The sequence below is a fragment of the Coptis chinensis genome, chromosome 2 (assembly GCF_015680905.1).
Source record: "Coptis chinensis isolate HL-2020 chromosome 2, ASM1568090v1, whole genome shotgun sequence".
NCBI classification, from domain to species: domain Eukaryota; kingdom Viridiplantae; phylum Streptophyta; class Magnoliopsida; order Ranunculales; family Ranunculaceae; genus Coptis; species Coptis chinensis.
The window spans coordinates 5,344,807-5,367,164 of record NC_141457.1 but is presented as its reverse complement, the minus strand read 5'-3'; the positions used below and the strand labels follow the sequence as shown (position 1 = coordinate 5,367,164).

The 22,358-nt window shown below is 36.1% G+C and overlaps 4 protein-coding genes and 1 non-coding gene across 5 annotated transcripts; all 5 read left to right on the top strand.

Moving 5' to 3' along the window:
* Positions 1 to 718: 718 nt before the first annotated feature.
* On the top strand, positions 719 to 8,101 carry BLH4 (BEL1-like homeodomain 4). Its single transcript, XM_086583532.1, has 5 exons — positions 719 to 1,094; positions 1,237 to 2,542; positions 3,903 to 4,285; positions 5,543 to 5,603; positions 7,361 to 8,101. The coding sequence occupies exons 2-5, from the start codon at positions 1,421 to 1,423 to the stop codon at positions 7,904 to 7,906; spliced, it is 2,112 nt and encodes a 703-aa protein (XP_086439658.1). The 5' UTR covers positions 719 to 1,094; positions 1,237 to 1,420; the 3' UTR covers positions 7,907 to 8,101.
* Positions 8,102 to 10,236: 2,135 nt separating this feature from the next.
* On the top strand, positions 10,237 to 13,236 carry LOC147514509 (transmembrane family 220 helix protein). Its single transcript, XM_086583525.1, has 3 exons — positions 10,237 to 10,424; positions 10,535 to 10,810; positions 13,060 to 13,236. Exons 1-3 carry the CDS (start codon positions 10,376 to 10,378, stop codon positions 13,137 to 13,139), a joined length of 405 nt encoding a protein of 134 aa, XP_086439651.1. The 5' UTR covers positions 10,237 to 10,375; the 3' UTR covers positions 13,140 to 13,236.
* A 438-nt stretch (positions 13,237 to 13,674) lies between these two features.
* TRNAE-UUC (transfer RNA glutamic acid (anticodon UUC)) lies at positions 13,675 to 13,748 on the top strand. Its single transcript has one exon. It is a non-coding gene; the product is annotated as a tRNA-Glu (tRNA).
* Positions 13,681 to 16,714, top strand: LOC147514507 (S-adenosyl-L-methionine-dependent methyltransferases superfamily protein). The gene is made up of 7 exons (XM_086583520.1): positions 13,681 to 13,935; positions 14,015 to 14,114; positions 14,201 to 14,339; positions 15,332 to 15,414; positions 15,543 to 15,677; positions 16,008 to 16,112; positions 16,255 to 16,714. Exons 1-7 carry the CDS (start codon positions 13,841 to 13,843, stop codon positions 16,384 to 16,386), a joined length of 789 nt encoding a protein of 262 aa, XP_086439646.1. The 5' UTR covers positions 13,681 to 13,840; the 3' UTR covers positions 16,387 to 16,714.
* A 4,628-nt stretch (positions 16,715 to 21,342) lies between these two features.
* Positions 21,343 to 21,897, top strand: LOC147514506 (uncharacterized). Its single transcript, XM_086592609.1, has one exon. It carries the CDS (start codon positions 21,343 to 21,345, stop codon positions 21,895 to 21,897), a length of 555 nt encoding a protein of 184 aa, XP_086448735.1.
* Positions 21,898 to 22,358: the final 461 nt, after the last annotated feature.

The window sequence follows — 22,358 nt, the reverse complement described above, 5'->3', positions numbered from 1 at the left end:
CTTAGAGCAAAGCTTTTGCTATGCAAAGCAACGTTTGAGTCCTATATAGAACTTTATTTTGATTTGATGCATACAATATGGGCATGATGTTATATGACTAAAACTTTATGTAATTTCTAAAACCTCCTAACCATTATGAAGCTAGCCGCAAAGTTTTGTTAAATCTCTATAGTATGGAATGTTGGTGTCATTCGGTCATCCCAATATCATCCCATCAAAAAAAAAAAAAAAATACAACGGCATAAAAATTCTTCCAAAAAACGCTAACATGTCCAAATTAAGATACGTCTTGATCAAGAGCTCTCTATTTATTTATTTAATATCGTTCAGAAGTGCCAAATTAATATCGCCCATAAGGACAACTTTTGGAAATCTAGCTTTTAGACGATTTATATGAATTTATACAACTTTTAAGGTGGAGGTACATCCAAATAAATCAATTAATTATTCGCAAAAATGATCTCCACCGTAGGCTTGGAGATCATATATATCTCCACAGAAAATTAGCCCTTTGGAGTGGAGCATGGTGTACATTGTGTTTTGGACTGGAGTGGCTGTATGGGAGTGTAAATGTATACTGGTGTGGCTCTATTATCCCATTAAACTATAAATATTTTGATAATAATACATACCCATATATACTACACGTTAATATTTAGTATTAGGAAATTTAGGGTAAAAAATATATAAATAAGCATTAGGAAAATAAAAGAAAATCTAGCTAGATAAATTATGGTGGAGAAGAATAGGTCATTGTCTATTGCTCCTCTCACGCACTCTCTTGTGTCTGTTGTCTCAGAGAGATCATCAGTACTCCCAATTCAAGTCCAATCCATTTTTTTTCCTGTTTTCAAGAAGGCGATTGGAAATTACTGCAAAAGAGCAAGAAAAGAAAATTAAAGGAGAGCTAGAAAAGGAGAAAGAGTGAGGACATATATAGAGTGAGTAAGAACAGAAGAGATAGTGAAGTTGAAGGATTCAAGAAGTTTCAATCCCACATAAGGAAAACGATGTCTAATAGCTTTACTCGCTTTTGTCCCTGCAACTTTAACATGTTTACACAACGACAAAGCCGATTCTAAGAAAGCATCAAAGTAAGAAGAACCTATCTAGACTCTTATCTTTTTTTCTTTATTTTTTCATCCATCTACTCTCCCTTCACTGTTGCTTTCCTAGCATTCTTTTCTTATTATTTTTCCACTTTAATCTAAATCATTTCATGGCTAATATGTGCAGCTATCATAAAAGAAGGCGTCGGTTTTACTAGGCATGACCATAGAGATGTTGAAGTGCAAGATACTGACATGGGAATAGAAACACCACCAAAACCATCTCACCTAGCTTACTCAAATATCAACCACCTATTTTTCTCAAAGAAGACTACTGTACTTCGGGATCTGGCAACCTTTCCATTGATTCTATGTCCCAAGACTTCCATCAAGGAATTTTCAGTTTCTCAAATGAGCTCAATAGGGCAACGGCGATGCATCAAAATCAGCATCAACAACAACAGCAGCACATGGCAATAGGAGAGTTGCCGGTTTATGAAACAGGTGGGATGACTATGCTATCGGAGATGTTCAGTTTCCAAGCTGGAGTTTCACCAACTGGTGACCTTTTGGAGAATCAGATTAAGGAGAATTATCGATTACAGCGACCGCCTTCCAATGAATGGTTTGGTAATAGGTATGGACTGGTAGAGGGATTTAGAGATACAAAACAACACCATAGTAGCAATAACGATGATATTACTATAGCCCAGCATCATCCTATGTCAGGTATACATGCCAATTCAGCTACTGCCATGCAGCTTTTCCATATGAATCCACAACCAAGATCACCCTCTCCTACTACCCCTACATCTGCTACTCCTCTCCACTTGTTACACCCAATCCCATCTACACAATCCCCTTCCCTCCAAGAATTTCACCCAGTTAGAGCACCTGCTGCTGGTTTTAGTAGTAGCACAATTCCACAAACACAATTTACATGGATATCAAGTGGTGGTGGAGGCGAAAGCACTAGTACTCAGCTCTATAGTAATAATAGAAATGGAGGGGGTGTGGAAGGCCAAGGCCTTTCTTTATCATTGTCGTCGTTACAGCACTTGGAAGCAGTGAAGGCTGAAGAATTCCGGATGGGAGATAGTGGTATGGTCTATCATAATCAAGGATCTTCATCTTCATACCAAACAAAGGATTTGGGAAATCATCATCAACACCAACCACTGCCTCTCCAAGGAATGGTTGTGAATCAAGACCACCAAGTTCATGTCGGCTACTCGTCTTCCTTTGGAGTGATAAATCTTTTAAGAAATTCTAAGTACGCAAAAGCAGCTCAAGACTTGTTGGAAGAATTTTGCAGTGTTGGTAGGGGACAAATGAAGAATATCAGGCTTGGAAAGCAAAAAAAAAACTCTAACACCAAACAAAGTGATGGTGAGCCTTCATCATCTTTATCAAAAGACCTTCCTCCTTTGTCAGCTGCTGAAAGGATTGAATACCAAAGGAAGAAGGCCGCACTACTATCCATGCTTGATGAGGCACGTTACTTCTCTCTCAATAAATCCAACATCTATCTCTTTCTTTCTTTCTTTCTTTATCCCTTCAAAGTTCAATCACTTTCTCTTTACATTCTTTCCAAAACTCTCACCTTCACATTACATATATCTTTTCTATATCACTACTATGTTTCATTTTGTCTTATAGAACCACCTGATTCCGGCAAGTTTTAACCAAATATTTTACTAATAACTTAATGTATATTGTTTAATATTATTGTTTTAATTTAGAAAGCCGGCTTGTGGAAGTAAGCAGGTTGGATTGGTTCTACACTTCTACTATATATACTATCATATTTTATGCTTTATTTTACAAATTTGATTGATGTGTATGTTTGCCTTTTGTACTTTGTAGTGAAAACTTGAGAGATTACTTTAAAGAGGAATGTGTCCATTGAGAAACACTGATACTTCTTTGATTGGGAAGATAATAGTTATATTATTATACATTTCACTAATAAGTAGTACATGGATTTCCTTATATGACGTGTTAACCTTGGGATTGGTTTCCTAGCTCGTGCCTTTTTTGTTTATTTATTTATTTAGAGCTGACATTGTAATCGAGCAAAGACATAAAGAAAGAAGGAAATGCAAGGACATTCCTTTTATCTTTCTCCATGTAACAATCATTGATATTCCAAGGACTTGATTCATGCATTGAGTGAGAGGCGCAGCAATTTTGGTATTGTTGTCAACAAACTACTCTAAACCTCCATTTTTCTAAATTTGGAATTAGACTATATAGATCTCCTTAAAATCATGTTTTCAGATGTCAGTGATAGCCACTTCATTTTTATTTTGCAAAAACAGGAGAAAAAGAAAAATGATACGCATATGATATGATCTCAAGCTCTTGATTGTCCTCTTGCCTTTAATCTACTCTATTTATATCTTTGTACACTCTAGGTGTATCTTTGAAACAATTCAAGTACATTAACGTCTGATTTTGAATTTAGTATGTGGCATCATGAATCCGTTTCTTCCACGTACTTAACTCTAATTATCAGTATATTCATAGTTCATTTTATTGTTTGTGTTATGATGTTGTTACTTACTACCCAAAATTTTCTAGTCAAGCAGCCACAGTAAACAAATTTGGACTGTAAACTTTCTCAACTAGTTTCAAATGATGTAAGGGGAATGATTTATTTAAGACCTTAATACAGATACAGGTAAGGGTCTGCCAAACCCTATTAACTTGTTTCAAATTAAAAACAAAAAACAAACAAATTTGGTATTCTGGCCGGTATTAAATTCTAGTGCTGCTCCTTACAATTGATACAAAATTTGTTTGATGATTGGGGGGCTGCCATGCATATTTAAATCTTTGAGTTACGTGCAGGTGGATCGAAGATACAACCATTACAGTGAACAAATGCAAATGGTAGTTAATTCATTCGACTCAGTCATGGGTTATGCAGCCGCAACACCATACACCGTGCTAGCTCAAAAAGCGATGTCACGTCATTTCCGATGTCTGAAGGATGCCATAGTGGGAAAGCTGAAGGAAATGCGCGAGATTGTCGGAGAGAAAGATGGTACGGGATCAAGCATTACAAAAGGAGAGACACCAAAACTTAAACTGATTGACCAAAGTTTAAGACAGCAAAGAGCCTTCCAACAAATGGGATTAATGGAACAAGAAGCTTGGAGACCTCAAAGAGGCTTGCCTGAGCGTTCTGTCACCCTTTTAAGAGCATGGCTGTTTGAGCACTTCCTTCATCCGTAAGTTAGCTATCCCACCTTCACATTATAGGTTTAATGTAATTGCAAGCGCCAACAAACTCAACCAACACAAACTGAAAATAGCAACGACTATCAATACAAAATTACAAAGTGCTTTTTTATTTCTCTAATGGCGTATATTTTATTTTTTAAGCCAACTCTACATATATACAATCTAACCTGGGGTCCTTGAAGGCGACACATTTGGCCATTAGTTGTTCAAGTCAAAATTTTGCTTATCACATACTCCACCTGATTGACAAGTTCATCAAGGGCATGGATTTCTTGAAACCCTAATTAGCCAATATGTGCACTTAATTTGTTCCACCACGGTTTTGGTTCTTGGTCAAAAACAAGAACCACTCAGGGTGAGCTTTGAGTGTACAAGTAGGCCTTAAAGGGTGCACTACATACTTAGTAGGGTTTTTTTCTTGGTACAAGGTGCATGGAGTGTTTGTCATTTTGAAATTCTTCCCTGCTTTCTTATCCTTTAATTTGTGCTTTACTTTTTGCAATAAAACAGTAGAGCTGTGCCTAGGGCTGTCAATGGATTTTGATAACCCGATAACTGATCCAAACCAAACCGATAAAAAATGGTTTGGGTTTTAATAATTTTGTTTACCCTCTACTAACCCGAACCGATAAGATAATGGTTTGGTTTCGGGTTTGTCTTCCACCAAACCGATATGAACCCGAACCGATAAGTTGACATTTTAGTAATATTTAAAATTAATTTTGTGTATGTTTATCAATTGTGTGGCTGAAATTAATTGATTTAATTTAAGATTTAATTGATTGTATAGTTTTCAGTTTCGGGTCGGTTTGGTTTCGAGTTGTAATATATTTTATCGGTTCGGTTCGGTTTTGGATGAAATATAATATTAATTATTGGTTCAGTTCGGTTTAAGATTCCCAATTTTCTTATCGGTTCAGGTTCGGATTTTACAGAACCCAACCCAAACCGATTCATTCACAGCCATAGCTGTGCCCTTCAATGTGGAGTTTGCCTCAACAACAAAAGGCCAGCTAAAGGGATACTTCTTGCACTGCCTTTGCTTTTTACTGATTTCAACAGCTAAGATAGTCCCTCACAAACCTCACAAATTTCAAAATATAAAAATGAAGACCAACATAATTTATTAGCTCTTTCCAATCATTTTCTAGTAGTACATGTATGTTGCTGGTCTAGTCGTTCTTGGGTTTCACACTTTGATGTTGAAAAAAGATGATCATGATGTCATTTCCTGATCTTTTCAGGTATCCAAGTGATGCAGATAAGCATTTGTTAGCTAGACAGACTGGTTTATCAAGAAATCAGGTATATATTTCTCTCCACTGCACCCACCCCATCATAGCAGAAGTACGTATCAGTTTGCTATCTATATTCATGAGAGAAGAATTTGCATTAAAATTGGTGTTATTATTTCTCTCCTGTCTTTACTTTTTCTTAGAAAATGTTCAGTCTTCTACTGCTCTCTTTTTCTCATGACAGGAGAATTTGCAGCTTTGGATGTGTTTTATGCCACTTTTTACTATATATTGCCTTTACTTTTCCATTTTGTCTTTAACCTCAAACTGCATAAATTAAGAAACAATCCAGTAAATGTTTGTGCAGTAAACATTTTTCTAGATTCTACTTCATATATCTTGTAGTCCTCTTTCCTCTCTTTCGCTAAACCAGAAGTCTATTAATTAGGTATCACCTTCTATTGATGTGATACACTGACAATGATACATACATTAAGTTGTACTCCATTAGTTTACTTTGCGTCCCTTTACAATATTCTCTTTTTTGTATTTACCTACAAAAGAGGGGTCAGTGATAGCACAGCAGATATGATGAGAACCAAAAATCTAACCATACTCGATCTGTTTGACACTTAGGACAAGGATCTTTTGGTTTTTTTTTTTTTTGGACTAGCATTGTTTTTTTTTGGATTGGCAAGCCTGTTTTTAAACGAGATCAGTAACTCATAGTTTCGGCGTGGTTCCCATACCACCTCTGGTATCATCACCCAAAGATTTTACCAACTCATCACCTAAAGGTTTTACCAACTTTATTAGTTGGCACCTGTAATGGACTTGCATTGTTGCTTTAGGCTGTTGGTTGTATCTTTGAATTTTTCAAAATGCCACTTGTAGTGTGACATGCGTTGATGGAATTTCTTTTCTATATGATAATGGATTTAATTTGGAAAACAGACTAGCTACATTTAAACATAGATGGTTCATGGTTTATGAGAAGTCTTCATAATTCAAATAATTTTGATCTCAATTGAGAAATTTCATCAGATCAGTCCTCTTAAAGAACCTTCAATAATAATGAAGAAATTTGCATCTAAAAAATGTTCTAGGGAAATCATAGTGTAAGTGGTCGGTATTCACTAGAAGTATAGGATTTTTCTTTCACTTTTAACATGTCATTCGTTTTTCCGAAGTCGTGCATCTAATATTCTAATGTGATTATAAGTTTATAACTTGCTTATTTGTATGGGCTTTCTGTTATGCTAGAACAACTCTGGTCTAATGCAAACTGTTTATGCACAACAAACACAAACTTGAAATTGCAGTAAATTGTTTGCACCTCGATGCATCATCGCGCTGCATTAGGCAGTTTCATCTTCTTAGAATGGAGGGAGAAGGGTTAGTTGCTAGTGTAAATTGTTATAATTGCATTTTTATCATGCCTGTCAGAAGTCAACACTAAGAATTCTCCTTATCAAAAAACAAAAAAAAAAAAACTATGAATTCTCGCTCCACCTAAGAAAATGACAAAGTCCCATGCCATTAAATGTTGCAGTACTTCTGTAAACCGATACCTCTAGGTGCATATGTGTGCCAGTTTCCCAACGTGCACCTTACCAGGGTATGAAAACAAGAAATGGAGCCTGATAATAACACTTCACTGTTACCACATCTGCTATCCTAACAAAAAAAAAAAACATAACTGACAATGTATAGGATTCAATGAAACAATTAACTACATTAAATTCAATGCCAGTGCTTTTAGTTATCCAATCCCCAAATTGCTCAACATGTTTCTAATTTGGGTGTATGTTTAATGTGTATTTCCAGGTCTCAAACTGGTTCATCAATGCCAGGGTCAGATTGTGGAAACCCATGGTAGAAGAGATGTACCTACAAGAGAGTAAAGAAGAAGAAGAAGAAGATGAAAATGGAGAAGAGAGAACAAGCGAAAGAAGCCAACAAGACCAAAGTAACAACTCTGCACAAACACCAACGCCTTCTGCTACCACAACAACAACCACACCAAAACCATCAACAGGCAAAAGATCTGAAATCAATGCTACAGAAAACGACCATTCATCCAATGCAATCAATGCACAATGCTCCTCGGAAAACCAAGCCACCACTACCAAGTACAATGACATGTCACCAACCAAGTCACAGCGTCACCACCAAATGACAGACGACAGGCGCCAGCGTGGCAGTACTGTTCAAGTTGATTTTGGGACCACTGGTGCTGATACAGATATTGAGTCCTCACTTGAAAGATTTGGAATCAGTACCGGTGATGTGTCTCTTACTCTAGGGCTTCAACACAACGGAAACCTCCCAGAGAACAACCGATTTTCGGTTAGCAACTTTGGAAGCTGCTGAAATTTGGACTACAAGTATATCACACTTTCTTTTTGCCTTTCCTTTTAATTTATCCCTCTCAATTATTTTTGGTAAATATATATGAATGGAAAATGTAGCTTCATGTTAGCTAGCTAGATGAGAATGAGAACTACTAAAACATTTCTGACATCTTATATGTTTTTGGTAAATCCAGATTTTGTATTTTGATATCAATGCCAGAAAACTGTGTATCATTTCAATAACCGTCAGGACTCAGGAGTACAATGTGCTATTACCTAGACTAATGATCCAACAGTGCTTCTGATATTGCACCAGATATTATAAAACTGGTGTCTGTGTTTCAGACAGGGGACTATGGGAGTTGGCTGTTATATGAACCTCTGGTCCACACCACTAGGAGAGAATCAGAGTTCTTCCTACATCTATACTTTTATTAAGATATAAGCTCTTTAATGTTAAACACACTATCAACAGTAGCTACTAAATAATAATACTAACTATATACTTCACATCCAGAAAATGTTTTTAAGTTAAGAAGCATGCAATCCATGCATTGCTCACAGTGACCATTGCAAAACGTACAGGGATGTCTTGAATTTTCAATATTGTTATTTGTTTCAAACATATCTATGTATCAGGATTCACGAGAAATCACTCTTACTCTTAATTGTTGGATAGTGAAATCGAAGTTACAATTTCGGAAACATAAGTTTTATATGTATGTCTCATTTGTTCGACGTCCCTAGTTGTTAATACTAAAAGACGGCAAACACAAAGTTTCATCAGCTAGTCGGTGGTTACGTAGGTACCAAAGAATTTTGCGCCTCTTCCGTAATGTAGAAGTAGTCTGCCAAGTTCAAGACAGACTCAGACCCTGAAGACATTATGTCATTACGAACAAAAGCATGGCCTCAACGAATCAGACAAAAGCAATAAATAATTTGATGTGATGCAATGTCATATGACCAGGGAAGGTCTAGCTAAAGCATTGAACCATCAACTTAATTCAATCAGAAGAGCATCCCTTGGCCGGCCTAAGAATAAAAAATTGGCATAGCAAATGTTCATGATACCACTCGATCTATTGTAAAACTATTGATTGTAAAACTTAAAATGCATATCACTAAACTGTATGAACTTTGTCCCCTATGGGTTATTCCTTAATTACGGATGCTCACTTCATAGGCAAGTTTTGAGAACAACCACCAGATTACTCAAATCCCCAGTCAAACTATGGGTCATAACCTATTGATCTATTTGAAATTTTTAACTGCAATCCATCCTAGTTAGGCTTAAAAGTTGAAACATAAATTGCTCTTTTTGTCTTGTTGTTACATCTTTACATAAATGACACCATAACACAGAAAAGCTAAATACACAGACTTCTTCATCAGTTTCGGGTAACGATTTGAGTTTTTATGAATGAAAGAGATAGATTTGAGTTTTTATGAATGAAAAAGATAGTGGATGTAGAAAGGTGCCTGTTGAGTAGACTCTAAGGTGGGCTAGCTTAACCCTATATTTTTGAAAATTTACTTTAACATAAGAGAATGTGACCAACTCCTTTCTTCGGATGTCTTTTAGGTTTTCTGAAACATTTTGGAAATTTGACATACCACTGAGCTATATGGGCTGTTGTTTGCTTTGCCAATTATTGTTTATAATCAATTTTTATAAACATTCCATTCCATGTTTCAAAATTCAAACGAAACCCCGGCACACAACCTAATCACCCAATTGCAAAGTCTTCAGGCTAAAGTGCAACATCCATAACAATACATGAATCGAATATGTCCTGCCATTGGTGAGCAATATTTCACTAATGAGTTAGTACTAATGGCCCAAACCAACCCATTATTTTACAATACTCAAACCCAAAATAATATATAAAAATAGCCCAACCCAGTCCATCCAACTATCCAAGTACAGTATGGGCCCAAATTTGTTCTAGACACAACCCAGCTTTAACCATATCCTTGTTACTTGCAGTAGTGTGCAGAGCCGCATCAGTTCACTTCAAAGGCCAAGGATCAGCTCAACACCTCGGCGCAAACTATTATACCAGGAACGGAATTATGGATCTCACGGCTTTCATGTGTTTTTCTAATGGCAATTGCTACTACGGATGTATGGAGCTTAAAGGTTGTATGAGTTAGGTTCATTTTAAAAAAGAAGAAAAGAAACACCCACTTAAAATTCTTTTTTTTCGTTAACCCATTCAAAATTCAGGATACACTTGTTATGGCCCTTTATGGACCATGCTAAGGCCGGAGGAGGCCAGTACACATAAATTTTGTATATAGCATATGGTGGACCAACTGATTATTATTTTGAAAAAGGTGCGTAAAATAAAATGGGCAAACTGATCCAATTTATTTAATCTAGGGAGGCATACAATTAGTTGACTATAGTTCTTTATGAAATGCTAGAAATTGAGAAAGAAAATGGCAAAATCACACAAAGATATTCACTTCTTGCTCTTTACTGATGGCATTTCTATTTGCTTCCTCTGCAGCAGTTCAACTCAATGACCCCGGTAACCTTTTTACCAAATTATTTTGTCTACTGAAAAAGGTTCTAAATTCAAACTAATATATATTTCTCTTCATGTTCGTTCTTACATTTTTCTTTTATTTGATTGTTTAGATTGGTACTTGTGGTTTCCTCTTTATACAACCGCATCGCTTGTGAATCTACTGCGCAACACTTCCACGTCCAGGACAGTTAAACAGACAGCCAAACTAGCCTTCTGGCTTGGAACGTTTTTGTTTTTGAAGGTTGTGATTGAGGACTATGTTGATGAATTGGCTGGGTTTGGGTCATTGAATTTGGAAGAAAGAGTTGTTAGGGAGAAAGTAGGAAGTGGGTTGGTTATGATATCTATGCTACTTCACTTGGAAGTCTCAGTTGTTTCGGAATATGGTGAGAAATGCCCTCCTTTTTCATTTGTCTTCTACACTGCCATTTTCAATTGTTTTAGAAACGGGTCGATCAACTCAACACCCCGTCTGTTTTAAAATTTAGATGGTCTTTTTTTTTGTACGCACAACATATCAAGTCCAGGATACTGGGACATCTAAATCAAAACTCAAAAGGGTTAATTAGTTAAAACCCTCCATGTTTAGACATGCATTTGTGTTTACCTCCCAAATTTTGAATCATCACAAAAGACCCCCATTCCATTCCGGCCGTTCAGAAATCCTCCATATTTGGAGTGTGTTTGGCAACTGAGACTGGAAACTAATTAGGAATAGAATAGAGTAGGAAACCATTGGAATGGAATCTATTAGAATAGAATTTGATTCAAACTTACAAAATGTGTATTTGGCAAACGTTTAGAAATCATCGGAATTCAATTCCTACTTCAATTAATGTGTTTGGTTGCCGTATAGAATCCTCTAACAGACTCCAATTTTTAGTTTATTTCTCCATTTTTGGATTAGAAATAAAAAACCGATTCCCATAGTCTAGGATTCCTTTGGATTAACAGGGGTCTGTCAAAGACTTAATAAAAGGAATTGGAGTCCGTTTAGAATCCAATTCTATTGGATTCTATGTCTCCAAATAGGCCAAAAGTGAGTGGTCCACCAAGGATTCTAGTTAATTCCACTCCTCAAGTCCGATTCCTGGTAAACAAACGCACCCTTGTTCTATTACCTAAAGTACTCCTCGGGAGTAAATACAAATGTATGTCACCAAACTCACAAAATATTGCATCTCTGGGCAAACTCTGGGCAAAGGGTAGCAATTGAGACCCTTGTTTTGGGCTGGGGAATCAAGGTCCGAGTAGTCGAATTATCTAACGGTTAGATTATCCGACCATTACATCATTGTTTTGCACAAAATTCTCAGCCAATCCATGCGTTATCCCTTTTTACTGATATGGTGTCTAGTAATGTTGGATCTACTATGTATAGTGTGTCAGCGCCGTGCCGCTCCGACCTTTGCCGCGACTTGAACAATGTAGGAGAATTCATGCCCATGCCGCTGTTGTTCTTGGCCCATACCGAGGTTGTTGTAGGGACCGCATTGGTTGATGGGTATGGAAAGTCGGCAATCGCTTGTTTGGGATCTTGTCGAAAGTGTTTGATGAGATGTTAAGTAACATGAATATCATTGGGTGGAATGCTATAATGGCAGCTTATGCACAACAAGGGGATATGAATTCAGTGATTGAATTGTTTGATGGGAAGAAACAAAGAGGATTTGTTGCTGATGAACTTAGTTTCCTTGCGAGTTTGACTGCTTGTAGGAATGCAGGTTTGGTTGTTGAAGCTGAGAAATGGCTCAATTGTATGATTTCAGACTATGAGGTGGAACCTGGACTTGAATTATACTTGTGTGGTGGGTGCACTGGCTTGAGCTAGAAGGCTAAGAGATACCCAAAACCAACGCCCCAAATATCGCCGATATATCCGATATATCACCGATATATCTCGGTAAATTGGTACACCGATATCGATATTTCCGACATATATTTCCCGAAGATTGAACCCTTTTTTTCCCGATATATATCGGAATTTCCGATATGAAACTTTATATCATCGATATTTTCAATATTTTCGATATATATCGATTGATTTTTTGACCATTTTTTTAATATAAATCCGATATTTTCAATATATTTTCAATATTTTTGATATTTTCGATATTATATTTCTGATATATTCGATATTTTTGATATTTTAAATAGTTTGGATTGGTAATCAAAAAAATGGATATATCCGATATATATCAGTTTTTGGATACACCGATATATTCATCGATATCGATATTTTAGGCCTTGGCCAAAACAAAGGTCTCAATTGCTACCCTTTGCCGAGAGTTTACCCAGAGATGCAATATTTTGAGAGTTTGGTGACATACATTTATGTTTACTTCGAGGGGTATTTTAGGTAATAGAGCAAATATAGATTTTTTGTGATGATTCAAAATTTGGGGGTAAACACAAATGCATTTATAAAAATGGGAGGTTTTAACTAATTAACCCGAATCAAAATGTCACAGATTTTGGTGATGTGTAGTTTGTGCAAAAGAAAAACGTCTAAATTAAAATGGCAACATCAACTATTTGTGTTGTGTATAGAAATTGGCTTGCGGTCAAATGTCCAATTATGTGAATATTATCTAATTAAGTTCCCATTGCTTCATTTGCTTGTGACTGTGATCAGGGATGGTACTGTTGGTGGCATTCAGCTATGGGGTTCCCCTGGTCTTCTTTATGTTTTTGAAAGGAGAAATCAGACTATGAGCATTTTCCATTTTTCTATGTAACATATAAATGGAGGGCGCGAGATCAATGTTATTAATTAACTTTCTACTCTATATATATAGGATGTTTATGCGGTGACCATTTTTTTCAATTGATGCCTTGATGGTATCGTGTTAGGATTGCAAATTGCATGAGCTTGATAGATCTTGTAGCCGAATGCATGTAAGGCTTTTCTAATATAAAGTTCGGAACCTGCAGGTAATGGCCGTAAATCGTTAATCCCAATATAAGCTCTTCCGGTCTTCCCGGATACCATGGCTCCCTGTGGCCAAGTTTTTAATACCAAACTAACATTATGCACCTCATAACATATCCCATAAGAAATTGGGTAATTTCTCCAATAATGCCACATTGTTCCCAATCCGGACCATGTCTGCAACATATCGTTCAAGACTTAAAATTGCTAATATGTGTTGTGTTTAACTGTCAAATCCACAAAAAGCTGTTAAAATGGAGTTGAAAAGAACTGGATCTTTTGGACACATAAAGATATGTAAGCAACTTGAAGCACAATTCCATTGTAGTCCAGCCCGGTCAGGATATCTGGCTTTCACCCAGACGACCCGGGTTCAAATCCCGGCAATGGAATTCTTTTTCCTTTCCAGTTATTTTTAACATCAATTACTAAAAATAATACCAGGGTTTTAGGAGGGCTTTATTTCCATTAAAAAAAAAAAAAAATGGAGGACGGCCAAACACCCACCACTGTATCATCTAATAATAAGGTCGACTTCACTCCCTCCACTGCTTCAGCTTACCTTGACCCCAACTACTGGTTCTCTCTCTAACTTATTATAGTTTCTAATTTGTGATAAAGGGGAACTGATGATATGATGTTTTTTTTTTTGTTTCAGGGACAAAAGATTCAGCTCAGAAGAGCATTATGAGTGGTTTAAAGATTACTCTCATTTTCAACATCTCATTCAACAACATATCTCACCAACCTCTTCTTCTGTAAGTAGTACCTAATTAAGTTATAGTTAGTTTAGGGTAAATAGTACTAGTTTTTGGTACTATGTGTTCTTTGCATTGAGATGCAGGTTTTGGAGCTTGGTTGTGGGAATTCTAAGTTATGTGAAGAATTGTTTAAAGATGGGATTACTGACATTACTTGCATTGATCTTTCGCCGATTGCGGTTGACAAGATGCAGAAGCGGTTATTAGATAAGGGATATACAGGTGTGTCATGTGTTTATACAAGACCAATTCAGGATTATTTTGCAAATAATTTTTTGTATGCTACTCTCCAAGTATTAGTTCTTCATTTAAGATATGGGATATGTTATACTAAATTTTTTCTGAAAATGTATGGCACTATTCTTGAAGAAAAGTATTCATAACAAATTTTTAATTGTGTTAGTTTATCAAATACATAAACAATTTAGATTGAACAAAAACATCGTCTCGCTATCTAGTTCAGATCATAGACTGTGGAAGCTTTGTGAGGAGAGAGAGGTAGGCCCATTCACCTGAGACTAACTTAAATACCAAAGCTTCTGAACTGTTCCCCGCCCTATTAGAAGTTGAGTTGGAGATCGCATAATCTCTTGGTCATGAATATTTATTCTAAATTCTAGAAACATATTGGTACTACACATCCCATATCTTATGTTGCAGGATTGGTTAAACTAACTGACCAAAATTGTTTGCAAACTATAAAACCAAATGGAATAGTTTAAACACTTCCTAAAATATATCCTCTACAAACTATTTAGGAAATTAGTACTTCAGTGTTAACTCTGTAATTATGACAAGTCAATATAGTTGACTGCACAGCTTTTCTGCAACACACCAAGAAATGTAAATTCTTGATTTGGTGCAAAAAATTTCTACCTCTAAGGCTGTTGAGTTAGATTCCAAGCTCAATTGGGATCACGTCAGCCTGATTTATTATCAAATTTACTTGTAAAACTGTTTGAAGAACAACTGTCTTAACTGATTTGTGAGTTGTGATTCCGCCTTCGTTACCAATTTACCATACACCAGAGTGATTGTGTCTTTGTAATGAACATAAGTATTTTCGATTTTTCAAGTTAAATGTTAACATATTATTGGAGTGATCTCAAGGAATCACTATTTTGCTTGAGTAGAACTTGATCATCATGTTCTGGTAAAAGATAGGTTCGCTTAAATAGTTATTCTTAAACGTTTTTTGGCACTTAATTCGTCAGATATTAAGGTGTTGGTGGCTGACATGCTAGAACTGCCCTTTGAAAAGGAATCCTTTGATTTCGTTATCGAGAAAGGAACCATGGTAAACATTAATTTTCCGCACATTTCAATTGATATTTCTTAGTAAGCTGTTTTGAAATTTACTTCAACATGTGCTTTACCGATCTTCTATTTTCTAACGCACGTAAGTAATACATTTTTTACTTGAAGGACGTATTGTTCGTTGACAGTGGCGATCCTTGGAACCCTCGACCTGAAACCGTAAACAAAGTAATGGCGATGCTTAAAGAAGTTCATCGAGTTTTGAAGCAGGATGGAATATTCATATCAATATCTTTTGGGCAGGTTCGTAAAGTAGAAAATTTCTCTGTTGCTTTGCTAAATCTCAGTATAGTTGATTTGAGAGTTTCCTGGATAAATCTCATTTCGTAATAAAAAGAGAAGCATTTACTAATTCCACCCTCAAGAACTCTCATGGAAGGATTTCGGTAGGGAGGCATAGAGAATTCTTATAGGCGCAAGTCAAAACATATAAGGGAGTTTCCTCCAAGAAAGTGAGATTTACCCATAAAGATTCTTGGATGCAATCAAACGCATCTTAATACAACTATTCTCTATTGCTTTTGTCTATCCTTTTTTTTTTCTTATCTCTTCATTCTGATTTGCACTCTGCAGCCACACTTTAGGCGTCCACTGTTTGAAGCTCCAGAATTTACCTGGTCTCTCAACTGGAATACATTTGGTGATGGATTCCATTATTTCTTCTATACCTTGAGGAAGGTATGTACATGACTTTTCTGATGTATGTCTGTATTAAATATGTTTCTCCCTCTGTTTCTGTATATTTGAATCAACATTTGGTTTTTGTGTACCGTTGGGAAGTTTCCATATATGAATTACATGTCTCTTAATAATTCTATAGGGTAGAAGATCAATGGACAATATAAACGGATGCAGAAAGACTTCGGAACCTCCATCTATCTGTTTATTTCAGGAGGAATTGGAGGATGAAGATTACATGTTTCGAACCAATGTTGAGGAGTTGGGGAGTTAACATTGAATCACACTGACGTTAGTTAAGATGCTGGAGCCCCTTTACGGTTTTGACTAGATGTAAAACGGGGGAGGATAAAGTTGTTGATGTAGAGGATGTGGGGCATTGTAATTTGGTTAATGAATTCAAGGATTCTATATGTAAGTACCAAACCATTGTTCTGTTTTTGTGCTCAACTGGTCTCATTCTGTCATGTCCTTATGGTTCCCCTTCAGATGGTGTAATTGTGTAGGTCCAGGTTTTTTCGTACATTTCTTGTGAGGTTTCACTCACTCTGTACTCTTTGCACCCTATTATCAATAAAGATTACGTATGACCTTTGTATTCAGTTGAATCACTCTTGTACATATATTGCAATGACAATAGCAACAGATAATGATATGGGAACAGGGAGAATGATCGAAAATTCGACGATGGTTTGAGGTGCGCATATAACACTATCCTTCAGGTGTTATTTGCCCCCACTACAAGAGTTTGCTATCGGGTCTAGGCAAACAAACCATAGAATTCTGCGGTTAGCAATACCGAAGAATTCTCAAAGCACTCTAATTAATGAAAGAGTAGTGCTACACGGACCTACTTTTTAGACCTACTATTGCGACTCACTATTTGGATAATGTTGGTTTGTACTGCAATACAAACGGACATGTATCTCTATGTAAATCAATGATTACCTTTAGTAGGTCAGTTAAGTAGGTCAAATTAGTAGGTCTGTGTATCATTACTGTGAATAAAACCTGTATTCGAAACTAAACATTGGAGGGAGAGGGAGCGAGATAATGAGAACAGGATTTATTTCCTTATTATAGAGGTTCTCTTTATAGAGTTTCAATGTATGGATATGGATACCTTTTGGATGTACACACCTCTTCAATGTATGACATGTGTCTGTTCCTTGTATTCATTTGAAAGAACACAACAGTTCATTGCAATAACTGTTTGAGATTCAGTTATATTAACTGCTATTGCTCTGCTCATACATATATTAACTCTAATGAAAGACTTTAATAATAATAAATACTATTAAAAAAAAGAAAACATTGTTCTGATTTATGGACAGGTCCTGGATGAAGGATCTCCATTGTCCTGTTAAGTTTCTTTTGTGTTTCAAGTAACAATACATATTTAGAACATATATAACAGTATTCCTAAAAATGCTTAAAACATTAGTTTGTTGGGAATTTGGGATTTTCCAGTATCTATTTGAACTATGGCCAAATATTGTCTGTCTTCTAATATTGATTTGAAGTATGAACCTCAAAAAGTTGATATGACACAAAGAAATATATGAGTGTCGCAGATAATTGAAGTTGCTGAAACCATGGAGAATTCTCCGATGCAGTTGATATCTTGAGTACTTCAATGAGTGGTTCTGTGGTTGGATATATATATTATAGAGTTGACGACGAAGATGCTGCCTGCAGAAGCACAGAAGGTGTCTTGGTAAAAGCTAACCAAATGAATAACTGATTCAAGAACCCTGTTTAGTCATTAGGTGTAGGGGTGCAAGTGGATATCCAAATATTCGAATTCGAATTCGAAAAATCGGATATTATTCAAAAAATTTGGATATTGGATTCGGATTCGGATAATTTTTATGTCCGAACTGGTTTCGGATACGGATTCGGATACTACCATATCCGCATCCGAAAATATCCGATCCGATTTAAAAAATTAATAGTTATTATATATAATTAATTAATTAATTTATTATTGTATAAAATATTATATAAAATTATAAACTAATAATATAAAACTATAATAACAAAATAATAATAATAAATGACAAATATATATATTTATAATAGTTTTTATAGTGGTAAAATGAATTATTCAAAACAAATAAAATTTTAATTAATATTAATATTCGGATCGGATATCCAAAATCGGATTCAGATAATTTTTTTAATATCCGTCGGATTCGGATTCGGATATCGGTATAAATTTTCGGATTCGGATAATAACCCTAGTCAGGTGTTGTAGTATACATACTTAGCAATCTTATATTATATTTATGATACTCATACAGCTCTTTTCATCAATAATATTTAATATTAATTAATAAGGTTTCTTCCTGAAAACTTAGTGCCCTTTTCTTGGATAGCCTGCTGGACACAACCAGCTGTAATGTTTTTGCTAGCTTTATTTCTGCGCATGCTCAGTAGTAGGTATCAGTTATATCTTTAGAAGTGCATATAGTTCCTGGTAATCAGTTTGGGGAAGAAACTGGTTCAAAAAGCAGACAATGCCTTGGGTGTATGGGTATTCCTCAACCATCAAAAGGCAAGCAAAACGAAGAATCAGGCAGCTGATTCTCGAGGTTGACTGCATGTCAGCAAGGGACTGCACTTCGGGAAAATTAGGAAGTCCAAGCTTTCTATCTCGGATTCTTGTGGTTGCTTTACTTGTGCAGTGTCATTTGTGCGTGGATTGGTAAATATATTACCCGGTGTATGTGCTCATGACTTATGAACAGTGCAATCGAAAGTTTAGCAGGTAGAGCTAGCTACTCTCCTTTACTTGGTGTCTGTGCATCAGTGCATGCTTGTTGTTGCGATGTTGACAATTTGATCATAGAGCTCAAACTAGAGCTGTAAAATGGCCCTCAACCTGAGATGGCCCTTCAAATTTGGTGATTGAGCTGTAACAAATTGGCTCTCGCAGATTCGAGAGTCAGAGCTCACAAGGGAAATATTCTCTGTTGCCTCATCATATGAAGCAATTAGATAATAATGGGGTCTTTTAGGTATTGGTCCTAGCTGATAATAGGAAATTAGACATTAAGGACTAAATAATGTGTATTTAGGGATTGACCCTAGTTCCGTTTGTAGACCAGTTACGCCGTGAGCAATCTGTTTATATTTGTGAAATGCCTATGATACCCTTCCATGTGCGCTGCACGTAAGCATTTAGAATCAGTATTAGGTCACACGTGTCATGCGTGTAGTGCTTTAATCTCGTGCCGTCTATCTCGCACATATCTCGAGGAATCTAACACAAATAAACCACGAAATTGATGGATTTAATTAGGGTTTTACTTCGTTCACACTCATCTGAACCTTACCTCCCACAAGCTCTCAACCATTTTCTTATATACGAATTGAAAGTTGGTTTTACGAAATAAAGTGAATGCTATCTCTTGGAAACCTCTTGGAAGCGAAATACGACGAAAACAAATCTCTGCATGTAAGTATTCGATCTAATTGTTTGCATTCTTCTTCTGCATGTTTTTGCGTGTTGAAAACTTGTTTTTAAAGACTTGCACCACTTCAAATTTTGAGTCCAATTTTTAAACCCAATTTTTAATTGATGTGGTAGGACCGAACCCTAATTGTTTAGAAGAAATTAGGGGTTTTTTTTTTACTAATTCTTTAATTGGCACTGAATATTCTTTAATGGGTATATGGGCCCCTTAATTAATATATATGTTTGTCGGGTACCCTTGTTTGTCAATTGATGCCTGTCATTGCATATTTGATAATTGTATATTGGGTACCCTTGTATATTATCAGATATAATTGTGTAAGTGTGATAATTTCTCTAAGTGTTATATTATCAGATATTTGATATGTGTAATTTAGTCATTGTATATTTGATATGATGAAATTTAGTCATTACACATTTCATAATTTCATCACACTTTGATAAATGACTAAATTACTGTATATAATTGTGTTTATACATTATGCGATATTAAATTGTGTGAAATTATGTGAAATCATTAATTAAATTGTGTTATTTCCAGTGGTATGTATGGCTCGCGACTTATTAGGTGTAAGAAAGTTTGTTATCCATTATGGGGGATGTTGGGGGAAAACTGGAATTAGGATTTTGAAGATGTCTGACTATAAGGGTGGGAAGATAGAGAAATGGGAGGTAAATGGGGATGAACTCTCTTTTATGGATCTAAACAAGAATGTGAACAAGTTGTTGGGTCTAGGGGTGAGTCCTTGTTCATTTGTTGATATTGCATGCTTGATTGGTGGTGATTTGTGTAAGATTAACAGTGATCAAGTACTTATGCATTTGTGGAATCTTATGAAACCTGGAAAAGACAAGAAGTTTCATCTATTTCTGTCTTCTACAGCTGGTCCCCTCCACAAGTGTCCCCTACCACTTTAACCCCACCATTATCTCCTCCAGCAACAACACAGAATCCTACCACTCTAACCCCACCATTATCTCCTCTAGCAACAACACAGAATCCTACCACTCCAACTACACCAAAACATAAGGGGTTAAGCAGAAGTGATGGGGTTATTAGGAGGTCACCTAGGTTGAATAAAGGGCTGAGTCAATCCCTATCTCATATTCCCAAAGTTAATGTTGTATATGATGAGGGTATACAGTCACAAATTGATGATGCAGTATCTGCAATTTCACAGAATATATCTGATTTTGTTGAAGTTGATATTGAAGAAGAAGAAGAATCTGAAAATGGAGATGATTGGAAGTGGAGGGGGGGATCAATATGCATATAGTTCAAATTTTGGACCATTTATGAGTGATTGTACTGGAGGAGATGAGAGTGACAGCTTGGAAAAGGAATTTGTGACAAATGCTGAGGATAATGCAGAAGATAATGGTGATGGTGACATGAGACAACCACCTGTTGTGAATGCTGATGTAGACATTTCTATGTTGAGCAATAACATATTTGAAAAAGAAGAAATGGAAAAGGTTACAAAAGATCATGTAGACAGAATGGCTAGCTTAGCCTTAATTCCAGGGATGACATGGCCTATAGTAGATGATTGCAGAGAATTTTTTAAGAATCTAGCTATAAAAAACAAGTTTAGTTTCAAACCACAGAAAAATGACAGAACAAGGTACATACTGAAGTGTATAGATGCAGAGTGCAAGTGGAGGATCAATGCAACTGTTATTGCTGATGGGTACACTTTCCAGTTGAGGAAGTTTTGTGGTGAGCACACATGTTAGGCAAATGAGAAGGATATGTACAAACAATGCACAGCTCCATGGGTTGCAAATGCCTTGGAAGATGAATTTAGGACACATCCCACTTACAGGCCTGAGGATATTCAAGCTGAAATCATGTCAAGACATGGTGTTCACATTTCTTATTGGACTGCCTGGTCTGCAAGAGTGAAAATTCTGGAAAATATCAATGGAAACTATGAGGAAGGGTATAGGTTATTGCCAGAGCTTTGTAGGCAAATTCAGAACAAAAATCCTGGGACCATTGCAAGATGGTTCTGTACTAAGAATACAAGAGAGTTTGTAGGTGTGTGCATTGCCTTTAAGGCATCAATTGATGGGTGGTTGGAAGGGTGTAGACCAATTCTTGGTCTTGATGGTTCATTTTTAAAGGGAAAGTATAGTGGGTGTTGCTTGTCTGTTATTGGGCTTGATGCAATGAATGGCTTGTTTCCAATTGGCATATACATATGTCAATGTGAAAACAAAGCCAACTGGCAGATGTTGTTGAAACTTCTAAAACCTGACCTTGATCAGCACAGGGAAAAACTCACATTCATCTCGCATTTATGAAAGGATCGATACCACCGTGCATGCATACTTTCCAGACTCTAACCATAGGTAATATTTCCTTCATTGATTAAACTGATTCTAAGTGTAAGTAACATTTCTAATTAACATTTGTAACTAATATATTATTATGTCAACAGGTTTTGCTTCAGACATATGTTTAATTTTTTTTAAGAAAGTGTTCAAAGGTGATATGTGGGAGAAACTTGCATGGGATGCAGCCAGAAAGTACAGAATGGCTTCATTTACAAAGAAAATGGGTGATATAGTGAAGACAGAACAAAAGGCAGCTGATTGGTTAGATTCAGAAGAAAGAAGTTGTTGGGCTAGAGCTTACTTTGACCACACCTGTAAGTGTGATGAAATTACCAATAATTTCTCTGAGTCATTTAATTCCTGGATTCTAAAAATGAGAGACAAGCCCTTAGTGCAGTTTGTAGACATGTACAATCTTTCTCTTGTGA